The sequence below is a fragment of the Lithobates pipiens genome, unplaced genomic scaffold (genome assembly GCF_037356315.1).
Source record: "Lithobates pipiens isolate NorthernLeopardFrog02 unplaced genomic scaffold, aLitPip1_a1.2 Scaffold_13, whole genome shotgun sequence".
NCBI classification, from domain to species: Eukaryota; Metazoa; Chordata; class Amphibia; order Anura; family Ranidae; genus Lithobates; species Lithobates pipiens.
Genome location: NW_027507718.1, coordinates 332,966,343 through 332,979,452, shown reverse-complemented (window position 1 = coordinate 332,979,452; position 13,110 = coordinate 332,966,343). Strand labels below are relative to the sequence as shown.

General features: G+C 39.8%; 1 protein-coding gene across 1 annotated transcript in view; it reads left to right on the top strand.

Annotated features, from left to right (window-relative positions):
* The window catches only part of SLC10A7 (solute carrier family 10 member 7), a 303,157-nt gene that overhangs the window by 286,755 nt on the left and 3,292 nt on the right, over positions 1-13,110 (top strand). The window contains exon 11 of the mRNA XM_077476993.1: positions 12,292-12,437. Coding sequence (XP_077333119.1) covers positions 12,292-12,437 — 146 coding nt within the window. The remainder of the gene's footprint in view (positions 1-12,291; positions 12,438-13,110) is intronic.

Genomic DNA, 13,110 nt, shown 5'->3' with positions numbered 1-13,110 from the left:
TTTTTTTTCTCTCAAAATTCTAATACTGTCTGGCCAGCTTGACGCAGCATGCTTCACTCTAGCACACAATGATTTATGTGCTGTGCAAGTTAGTTTAGGGGTGAGTGAATTTCTTAAAATGATGGTACCTTAAATGTACATTATAGATTTGATCACAGGCAGTATTTGATTAGACATACAGTGAGGGGAAAAAAGTATTTGATCCTCTGCTGATTTTGTATGTTTGCCCACTGACAAAGAGATGATCAGTCTATAATTTTAATGGTAGATCTATTTTAACAGTGAGACAGAATAACACAAAAATACAGAAAAAATTATTTAAAAAAAGTTATAAATTGATTTGCAGTTTAATGAGTGAAATAAGTATTTGACCCCTTCACAAAACATGACTTAGTACTTGGTTGCAAAACCCTTGTTGGCAATCACAGAGGCCACCAGGTTTGCACACATTTCAGGAGGGATTTTGTTCCACTCCTCTCCAAGTCATTAAGGTTTATAGGCTGACGTTTGGTAACTTGAATCTTCAGCTCCCTCCACAGGGGATCAAATACTTTTTTCCCCTCGCTAAACCATTAGCTCTATATGTTCATTCTGGTCCCTTGGTCATTGAATCTAGCCAAGAAATTTAATGATTTTTTTTCAGTTTCTTCTCTTGTAAGTTGCTAAAGTCAGATGCATTCTCCTGCATGCAAGTTAAAGAATCTGTGGTACTTTTTGTCTACAGATTTAAAAATATTGATAGCATACTTTGATAAACATATTTCTATCTAGAAAGAATGAAGTTTAGAATATGTTCGGCATAGAAATTAACCCAGTTATTTTCATAGAGTGAGTTCTCACTACAGAAAAAAGTGTGTGGATGTGATACCTCCATCTCACACCCAGCATATAAATCCTTTGATTCCAACATTTCTCAGATGTGTCCAGAAATGTCACCAAAGGCTTTCCTTCCTGATGCCTCCTCTTCATCTGTACATACTGCTAGCAGTAGGTTTTTATTAATATTTAGAAAGTTTGCCTCCAGCAGTACTAAAGTGAGCATCAGAGAAACAACAGTTGTTTACCACGTTTGAACTGAAGGATCTCGCCCCAGAGATATGCTTTCACTTGAAGTGTACATCTTTCAATCTCAGCCCGCTACAAAGAGACACATGAATAACAATTGTCATTTCTGGGCCGTACCTCTCCAATTATTTATTTGGTTTGTGTCTTCCAAGAAATGCACATAATGGAGAGCGACACTCAAAGCCCAATCGCTACTTTTAATGACAGCACGTTCATATGTCTCTGTGACATGCGTGTGTACTTAAAGAGAATAGAATAAACAGTCTTCTTAGAGGAAATTGTTAATAGCATTAACCTCCGTTACTGGGCATATCCAGGAGCATTATCAGATAGAGATGTAACAATCCTTTTCCACCTCACATGTAGCTGTTTAGAGCTCAGCTGTTACACTTCCATATTATGCTTTTGTACATTGTCACTTGCATAAAGCCAGTTACATGTGTGATGAAATGGTATAGGCTGAAGCAGTTATAACTAATTATCATTAATTATATATTGTTATTAGCGATTACCCCCTAATTGATTGGACCTTAGCAAACTAACATGAGTTTAGATGATTGGGTTTATAAGCATATAGGAAATGTGCTGAATGTCCGAGTAAACACTGTCACCCCCTTTCAATTGGTGACAGCTGTCTAAGGAGGATATCACCTCACATTGGGGAGATCTCCTAAGTCATACTGTGTGTTTGGAACAGGAGGCCAAGGAATATCATCCCACTTTTTAAGAAATTGTTGCACAACTTCTGTTCAAAGATAAAAAATTTGAGAGTGGCGCACAAGACAAATGTGATTAAAAAATACATTGTAGACATTTGCTTCTCCTGCTGGTTTCTCGTGTCGCTGGGGTTAAGAGACTTTTATATTTATTAAAGCCAAGAGTGTGAAATTACGGTAACTAATAGGAACCCAGTCAGCAATTATCTTTTATTTTTCTGACTGCTGGAAACTAATAAAGTAAAAGTAGATTTGATGGCCTACTGCTACACACATTTATTGATCTTTTTACTGCCTTGAATAGGCCCATTGATATTGAAAACTGTCAGTGGTGATAATATACAAGCAAGGACGCCTTCATTGCACCCAACACCGAAATCAGTAGAGTCAGCGACCCAGGAAAATGGTGACCTCACACATTCAGGCATGTGACAGTGCTTAGGCTGACCATTTGACTGCTAGGCCTTAGTAGTGTCACAGGGGAGAAGCTCATGAAATCACTAGATTGTGTTGCAAGTAAAGATGAGCTCAAGCATGTTCACAACCCGCACGTGCAGAGCCCGCCAGGGAGTCGGCACTGAGGTGCGCTAATCGCAGGCAGCGAGACGTTTTCCTGTTCCACGGTCCAGAGAATGGGAAATGGACATGTGGGTTGTGAACACACCTGAGCTCATCCTTACAAGCTGTAACAGAGAGGTTTTGAGGAAACGCAGGCATAAGGGGATTAGGGGCCCTTTGCAGAGAAAGATTTTTCCCTGCACCCATAATCCTGGACTGCCAAATTAAACCATGTTAAGATCTGCAACAGACTTGCCTCTGTATATGAGAGAATTTTAATGCTATGCGTTGTCAGGGGCATGTATTCCTACTGGCACAATGCTAATTTAGAGCAGCAGAGGGAGGGCTTTATGACTCGAGCTGCAATTTTATTAGTAAATCACTCTCAAAATCTGTCTTCTAATTAAAATATGCACTGTTTTGCTGTGCGACAGAATTAATAAGTCTCCCAAAGTGTTACTGGGAATCCGATCAGCAGTGTATTTACTAGCCTATAAATATTGGAACATTGTATCTTTATCAATTGGCTGCTGTTATAACCAACCAAAAGGTATTTATGCTGGTAATGTTTTATTTTAAAAACTAGTCTACTTCTAGTGCATACAGTGGATGTAAAAAATAAAGTCTACACACCCCTGTTAAAATGTCAGGTTTCTGTGATGTAAAAAACATGCGACAAAGATAAATCATTTGAGAACTTTTTCCACCTTTTTAATGTGACCTATAAACAGTACAACTCAATTGAAAAACAAACTTAAATCTTTTAGGGGGTGGAAGTAAAAATAAAATGATGTGGTTGCACACCCTATTGTAACTGGGGTTGTAACTGTTCAGAATTAAGCAATTTGTTTTCAAACTCATGTTAAATAGGAGTCAGTACATGCCATTATTTAGCCTAGGTTCATACTGATGCAGGTTACAAATCAAACCGGCAATGAAGTCTGACTTCAGGGGGAGATTTGACAGACATCTGTGCGGGTTCATGCACAGATATCTTTTCAAATCGCCCCCCTAAGTTGCCAAAAGTAATAGCCACTGATTGGCATGCGATTTGACATGCCAAATTGCATGCAAAATCGGCCCACACTGAATGTGCTCTGAAACTGCCTCTGATTGACCCCAAATAAAGTTCAGTTTTAGTAGTCCGTTTTAATAGTCTTTCCTGACATTTTCTTAGTCGTATCCTACAGCAAAAGCCATGGTCTGCAGAATGCTTCCAAAGCATCAGAGAGATCTCATTGTTAAAAGGTATCAGTCAGGAGAAAGGTACAAAAGAATTTCCAAGACATTAGATATACCATGGAAACCAAGGTTGCGATTTTTGGTCAAAAGAATGCCAAAAGATAGGTTTGGCGCAAAAACAACACTGCACATCACCAAAAGAACACCATACCCACAGTAAAGCATGGTGGTGGCAACATCATGCTTTGGAGCTGTTTTTCTTCAGCTGGACCAGGGGCCTTAGTCAAGGTAGAGGGAATTGTGAACAGTTTCAAATACCAGTCAATATTGGCACAAAACCGTCAGGCTTTTGCTAGAAAGATAAACATGAAGAGAAACTTCATCTTTCAGCATGACAATGACCCAAAGCATTTATCCAAATCAGCAAAGAGCCTAGACCTGAATCCTTGAAATCCTTGAAAATCTGTGGGGTGATCTGAAGAGGGCTGTGCACAGGAGATGCCCTCACAATCTCACAGGAGTATTTTTGCAAAGAAGAGTGGGCAAATATTGCCAAGTCATAATGGGCCATGCTGATGGACTCGTACCCAAAAATACTGAGTTCTATAATAAAATCAAACAGTGCTTCAACAAAGTATTAGTTTGAGGGTGTGCACACTTATGCAACCATATTTATTTATTTATTTTTTGCTTCCCTCCACCTAAAATATTTCAGTTTGTTGTTCAACTGAGTTGTACAGTTTATAGGTCACATTAAAGGTGGAAAATGTTCTGAAATTTTTTCTTTGTCTAATTTTTTTACATCACAGAAACCTGACATTTTTAGGGGTGTGTAGACTTCTTATATTCACTGTAGGGTTTGCAAATTTTTTCTACAGTACTGTAGGCTAGCAGCTGTTACAGGTATAATGATAATAGTGGCAGCAGAGGGTGGGGGGAGATGAAGCAGACAAATTGGTGGAGCTCTTCTTTAACCAGCAGAGTACCATGTGATCTAATCCTATCCTTCTTTTAGAGCATTTTTTTTTAAATGTCTACTTGCATTTCTTTCATTTAATGATCTGCATTGTTACTGCAGTTTTCTTACACTTTTTATAAATAGATACACTTTTCCTTACAAATCACAAAGAAACTCAATAGGGGAAAATTTTGTTTTAAAATACATGTTCCCTAACAAATATACATTGACATTTCTTCAGTGACTCTCAGTTTAAGGAAACAAACACAGAGCAGCCATTTTACACAGAATAAGCCTCATATGAATTTTTATTATCTTTTAATATAAAAACGAATTTTTTATTGCTGTTGAACTAATGCACAAGAATGAGTCTCTTGTACTTTAGATGAAATTCCCCATATTGTCATGTTAGTGGGATGCTATCATTTGAAGTCTGTAGTTGACAGATGTCACCTGAAAGGGCTGCTTATGGATTATCCTGCAGTGTCAAACTCTGTTGGGTAATTTTAGACAAATGTGTCATGTGCAACATGGAAAGATGGCAGGCTGTACATTAGTGATTTCCCCAGTGCTTCAAGCAGGTAGTAATGTGTTGGGAAGTGCTCGGTCTCCACTGTGTACTGCTTTAGCATGGGAAAAAATCTGTTTGGAGAGAAATGACTTGAGTCGTGGAGGAATCCATTTGCAATGTGTGCCATCTAACATCTCTCAGACAATGCATTGTATTAAAGAGGCATTTTTGATTAATGTTTTATAAACACTTTTCAGCATGACAGCTTAAAGTTGCTCTAAATGTGTGCTTGGTGCTCACTTCCATAAAGTCAAATGCCTCCTCGTAAAGTCTCGTCAGAGTCTGTCAACCATAGTGACTCTGAATTTCTACCTTTAGAACATTAAAATTAATTTGCTTCGTTTATACAGCTTCGGTGATAGCACGATGAAAAGACTCATAGCCTCACATTTGCCTAAATGTGTTATCCAGAGTGTCTTTTATTCATGGATGTTTGTGCTCTTAACTAAGTACCGCAATACACTTTAGCAACCACCTCTTGCTGTGGAATGTATGAGATACTGTGAACCTGTGTGTGTCATTTTATTACAGCTGATCAATGCTGAAGGGAAAAATGGAGCACAAATACAAGTATGTTTCTGAAAGGTCTGAAAAGCTCACGCAATACCAAGTTTAACCTTCAGTACAACTTGAAGGAATAAAGTTTTCAGCAGTTCAGTGTAAATATATCAGTTGACAAAGCATTGATACACCAAAATGAGTTATAACAAAATTTTTATTTCTTAGATTATGAATGCAAGTTTTCACGCTATGATACTCAAGTCAAAATTAACCACTTGACCTCCGGAAGATTTATGACCAGGTCACTTTTTGCAATATAAATTGTGAAAAAAAACAATCAGCGCCAAAATAAATTACTTCCTCCTATAACAGTGTAAATGTGTAAAATCAGCAATATATGTGACTGCAAAGCTGCTGAACACTTAGTGATACACCACACCAAATTCACTATTGTTTTCTAAATAGGGCAGCGCTGTGTCTCATTTAATAATGTGCATAAAACATTTATATTAAACATTTCATGATCAAAAAAATTTTTAAATAAAAAAAAGTCAAAAAATTCAAAAAAAAAAAAACTGTTCATCTGTGTCAATGCTTCCAAAACAATCACCGCTGTGTGTGTTTGTCCTCAAAAGGACCAATATCCAGTGCACACCTCCACCAGCTAAAGTGCCTGCTCACCTCAAAGATAAATGTAAAAGCATAGACAAATCACTCCTCGTGTCCACCACAATGGATCAACTTCCACTCTCCAATGGTAATCCTACAGTCTCCAGACTGCTCTTCTGTGTGGGTAATCAGAGTTTGTATTTCCGTCAGACAAACCTCTCAAAAGTGCTCAATCATGCTATTACTTCCATAGGTTATAGACATGAAACAACAAACATAAGTGCCCTAGTGTACTCTGCATGTTTATTAAAAGCCCCCAAAAGAAATCCACTTGGATAAAAACTTTAAAACAACATGTCTCAAATCATCACTTCGTTTACCGCAAATCTACACTCATGATGCTTCACCGATTCGGCTCCTCCCTTTACAATATGTCACTGCGTTACTTTAACTGACAATTGTGCAGTGATGCAGGGCTGTACCCAAATACAATTTGTCATTTTGTTTGTGTCTCCTACAGCACCTCCCCTCAAAATCAGAACTAGTCTCCACTCTAAAACACAATTTTTGCAGAAAACAACACGCCTGACATTTCACTCTCCACACTTTGGGAAGCCCATAAAGCCGTTATCCGCGGTAGCTGTATGGCACTATCTTGTGCTATGAAGAGGGATGCCATCGCTGCAAAACTCCAGTATTGAAAAAAAGCTTAGAGCGCTAGAACTTCAACTACAAACGTGGAACCAACCCTGAAGCTCCTAAAAAAAAAAAAAAAAAAACTTACGTATGACACTAAACGACCTGGCAGTCAGCCGTTTAGAGAAGGCACTCCTCAGAATAAAACAGGCATATTACGACAAAGGTAACAAGGCCCATTCCCTTTTAGCGAGGAAACTGCGAGACAGCTCTCATCTGTCCACTCCCCATCAGATTAAGAATAAATTCAATAATGTTCTATCCCACCCTAAAGATAATGCTAACACATTTGCAGAATTCTATGCAGAACTCTACAACAACCCAGATATTCCTAGCGATCCCTTATCCCCAGACATCTCACAACGTATGCAACAATATCTTGTGGAGAGTGGTATCCCTCAGATCCAGGAATCAGATCTGGCATCCCTAAATGCGGCGATTACAGAAGAAGAAATTTAACTAACTATTAAATCTTTACCAGCCCATAAGTCCCCAGGCCCAGATGGTCTGCCCTATGAATATTATAAATCCCTCCTCCCTCTCCTACTCCCTTATATGTGCAAACTCTTTAATGCATTCCTACAAGACTCCCCCATCCCGTCGGACATGCAGCATTCCTTTATCACTTTAATCCCCAAACCTGATAAAAATCCCATCCTTTGTGCCAACTATAGGCCCATTGCGCTATTAAATTCGGACCTAAAATTTTTCACAAAACTGCTGTCTGTACGTTTGAATATGGTCCTCCCCTCCCTTATCCACAAAGATTAAGTGGGCTTTGTTCCTCTCCGGCAGGCAGAGGATAATACCAGGAAGGTGATTGACCTAGTTTATGTGGCGAACAGGGAAGGGTTACCGTCCCTTCTACTTAGCCTGGACGCCGAAAAGGCCTTTGACAGGTTGGGCTGGCCTTTCCTGTTTGCCACCCTACGGCACATTGGGTTTGGCGGACCTTTCATGCAGGCAATACGCCATCTTTACTCCAACCCCTCCTCCCAAGTCAGGACTTTCTTTGCGATCTCTCCTCCATTTTCTGTCTCTAATGGTACTGCCATTCAAATGTCCCTGAAAAGAGATCTGTGCATGGATTGCTTTTCAGAGGAGCAGCAGTCCTGGCTACTATCACACACAAGACCTACAAAAGCAGATTTGATGGTATAAGAATGGGGGGGGGGGGGGGTCCGGATTAAAAGTAACATACATAGACACACATGCAGACACACATACAGACAAATGCACACCGCACACACATACAGACACATGCATGCACACACGTACAGACATACATACAGACATGTGCAGACATACATACATAGACACATGCATACACATGCGTACGCATACATGCAGACACATGCATGCACATACTTACAGGACACATACAGACACATGTGCACACACAGATACAGACATACATGCACACACATACAGCCACATGTGCACACACATACATACATACAGACACACGCATACACATACAGACACATGTGCACACATACAGACACACGTGCACATGCACATATACAGACACATACACACACAGACACGTGCACACACACAGACACGTGCACACACACAGACACGTGCACACACACAGACACGTGCACACACACAGACACGTGCACACACACAGACACACACAGACAAGTGCGCACACAGACAAGTGCGCACACAGACAAGTGCGCACACAGACAAGTGCGCACACAGACAAGTGCGCACACAGACATGTGCGCACACAGACATGTGCGCACACATACAGACACGTGCACACACACACACAGACACATGTGCACACACACACACACGCACACACACACAGAGACACGTGCACACACACACACACACAGACACATGTGCACACACACACACATGAATAAAGCCCTTTTTAACACAAATTTAGCTTGTAGCATAGTACAGTACCTTTGCAGCTTCCTCATTCAGCCGGGTACTGCGCTGCACACACGTACAGACATACATACAGACACATGCATGTGCACACACACACACACACATACAGACATACATACATAGACACATGCATACATGCAGACACATGCATACACATACATACATACACACACACACACACACACACATACATACAGACACACGCATACACATACAGACACGTGCGCACATACAGACACACGTGCACATGCATATATACAGACACATGTGCACACACAGACACGTGCGCACACACACACGTGCACACACACACAGACACATGTGCACACACACAGACACGTGCACACACATGTGCACACACACATGCATACACACACACACACATGAATAAAGCCCTTTTTAACACAAATTTAGCTTGTAGAATAGTACAGTACCTTTGCAGCTTCCTCATTCAGCTGGGTACTGCACTGTACGGGGAAGCAGAGAGCACAGCACACTTCCCTGCACTTCACTTTCACTTTTGAACAAATAATTCATCTCTTGCCCCATCAGAACGGAACATAGGCAGGGCTCGGTTCTGATTCTCTGCCTGACGATCGGCGGGTATCTAGTGCCCAGCACCCGCAGATTAGCTTCTGTGAATAATCACAGCAGAAGCCTTCCACTGATGGCACGCACACGCCCACTGCAGGCGGACGTCCAGGATCATGTGTATAACATAACATAACTTCCAAAAGGGAGTTAGTTCTGTTTTAGCACTCCCTTACACTTACCAAGCAGAATAGCTTGAAGTGTTTACATTTTTTGACCCAGCCTACTGTTGCCATCCTGGCCTAGGCCAAAGTGGACATGTAAGTATCCCAGGTTTTGGACCAGCTATAACACATCTTCCAGGAGACTGCAGGATCAGTACACAGAGCAGCTGGTGGGCGGGCTGGTTAGTCCAGGATACAACTCTGCAATTGATGTCTGTTAAATTTTAGTCATGCTTTCTGATATATGCCTGAACTCCATATGAAGTCTAAGCACTTCCCCTACTTCCAGCACCATTACCTTTTTTTGTTCTGGATAGTGTCAGGAAATATGTTGTGCAGACTTCCCTTACTACCACAGACACAACATTGACACATGACAGGAAATAAGGGAAATCTTTGCGGCAGGGACATAGCAGATGGGGGGAGACTACTCTCTCTCAGCTTAATATAACTGTATGTATACCCAATATTGCCACTTGGACAGGATTAAAGCTGGTCATACATGTATCAGTTGTGGATGAATCAGTTGGATGATGATAAAAGATGAAACAGATTCCTCTATCCGCACAATTGAGGTGGATGGGGAATTCCTCTTTCCTTTAATTGGCTGCAGCGCTGATCGAAGCAAAATTTTCCAATAAGCTCATTCAAGAGGAGTTGGTCTTTAAGGTGGAACTTTACTCATAACAACTTGATAAAAACAACCTTCAGCAAGAAACATACATTCCACATTAATAATTATGCTACTAAAATTAATGTGTGCTGTAAATTGCCTCCAGCATTGTTACTGTTTCTTTTTGCAGAAGGTTGCCATTTTGTTGAAGCCCAGAGTCCCTGAACAGTAGGTAGTCAGCAGAGCCGCCTCTACAAATTCAGCACAATGCCAAAAATGGAGAGCAACTGAGCTCGAGCAGAGCAGGGTGATGGTGTATTCCTGGATTTTAAACAGTATAAACACCTATTATTTTTTTTCTCAAATAGCAATTTTTATTGATTTTCTTCAAAATAAAAACTTAGAAGAGAAACGTACAAGAACATAAGCACAATGTTCGCAAAAGGCACCCACTAAAAGTAAGCAATTTCCAACAACCATAGCCACTAGAACTGCATGGGGCACATATTCTGTTAAGACAATATTAACTATGGAACATTGTAGCATAAAATATAATTGAAAAAGAGATATTATAGCTTATGACTAAACATTGTTAGTAAAGAGCAGAAATACATATAAAAACAAAAGGACGGGGCAGAGAATTGCAGATTGGAGGTTATAGTTTGGGCATAATGACGGATCTGCAGATATCCATAAAACACCTGACAAGGTAGATCAAATTTATCCTGAAGGTTCGGCAAATGGCAATAATTTGCGAGACCTAGGGTGTACTAAATGGCCAAAATTGAACAGATTCCTTGATGCCCAAGGAGAGAACATAAAGTGAGTGAGTCTAGCAGGTATCTTGGGGTTGTACAGAAAGGTGGTCATCAGTTACTTTTCTGAGGGGAGGGCATATTGGCAGGACAACGTGCGCCAAAGTGTCCTGAGGTAGGACATCGTCCCCAACAGTCGACTGGGGCTATCTCCGCATTCTCATTCCAGAGTAGGTTGTTAGGGTGTATAGGAGCTAACCACAGTTTTTAAATTCCTGTCCATTTATTAAAAGAACGTTGGGTAAACCAATTAACAATTGAGCGAAATTGGGTCGCTTGATAATAGATCAAATTGGGTAACGCTAAGCCACCATCTAATCGCGAGGCCATGAGCACCGAGCGGGGAATCCTGTGCCATTTATAGATCCATACATATTGTAACAAATCTGCTTGCAGTTTTTTCAGGCATACATAAGGGATTGGTATGGGCAACATTTGGAATAGATACAAAAGCTTGAGTATAGACATCTTGACAGAAGCTATACAACCTAAAAAAAGAAATATACACAAGAAAAGGGAGGTTGGGACTTTAGATAAGGCAATTGACTAGTGGAGGTATAGATTGTAAAAACATTTAATTGGCATAGATGGATGTATAAATACATTACAATTATGAACAGACAGGTAAAAACTGTTAATTTAATTTATATACACATGCATTCAGGGCATGGAGCCAGGGCCAGAAAGAGTTCTCTCCCAGGAGCTGAAGTAGTCTAAGGTCGTGCACCAGTAGGGCGCCCACACAGGTCACCAGTCTTCATGGTTTATGCAAGTGAGCAAGGTGGTAATATTCAACAGATCTATGTTCAATAAAAATAATAACCATGAATGATATAGTATTTGGGGTGCGTTGAAGATAGTCAGATAGGACCATGGTGACAATGAAACCATGTGCAGGTGAAGTCATAGTAGTGAGCTACAAACCAAGGAGACGGGAATGAAAGAAGAGTGTGCAGAGAGGTCTAGTGGTTTCCATGCCTCGACAGGTTATGATGGGTGGCCATAATGGTATGGCCAATCAGTGTATATACTGTGTGTGTGTAATCTGTGTTTTCTGTATTTAAAAAAATTGCTAGGAGCCATGGATGATGGGTATAGACTTCTACAGTAATTTTTCAATTGTTCAGGATGAATTTACTTAAAAATTACCGGGGTGTTTTGGAACAGGAGTTTGTATTTTTTGATGTATTTAGCCCATTCCAAGTTCTGCAGATTAAGAAGCATACACTAATTTAATATGGCTTATTGCCAGTAGCTGTATGCACATATTTGTTACAACAGTGCAAGTGAAGGTGATCTGTTACTTTACAGCTATCAATAATAAGATTGTATCTTTGTCATCAGGTATTCCTATGCTGAAGATTGTGTTTGCGGGATATGAACATCTCTCATTAATATCTGTTCCTTTGTTGATTTATCATCCGGCTCAAATTCTACTTGGAAGTGTATTAGTGCCAACGATAAAATCTTGGATGCTTGCCAGACAAAAGGTAATCTCTACTGCTTGGGTTTCGTCACAGTACTGAATAGTGTTTGCTTCAGTGAAGGTTATAAATGTAATTCTTGCTTTGTTAATTATGATGAAACTGTAAATGAAAATCGTATAAAATCCAGCATTTTTCTTAATACCTTAACAAAGGTAACAAAAAAGTATAGTTTCTACCTATATTTGACTAAAAGTTTTATGAATATAGATTTATTAATTGAACTCAATATTTAACAAAAGCTCAAGAAGACTGTAGTACAAGGTTAATCCTTTTTTTAAATATTTATTTGCGTTTGAAGCAAGATAGCTTTTTTACTTGTTAAAGGAAGTCTTTGAGAAGTCTTTTGATGCTTTCAAATTTAGGAGGAAAAGTAAAGTGTCTATTTAAATAGTTCTTCTCCTTCATATACTAACTAGAATGCCTTGAAATCTATTTTGCGCTCCTCAGTAATTAAGTCAATCACAAACAATTCCTCACTGTCATATTGTAATATTGTTTTGCCCCCTGTGGCTTCTTGAAAACAAGGATGACACCTATGCCGACTGTTAATGTGGGACTGTTGTTAAATATTTAGAGCCTTGAATTCTGCATTTCTACTTCTGGAGTGTGACTGAAATCTCAAAGCAAAAGTAGTCTTTGTGCACAGATATCACAAAGAACAAATGTTTACTAAGCA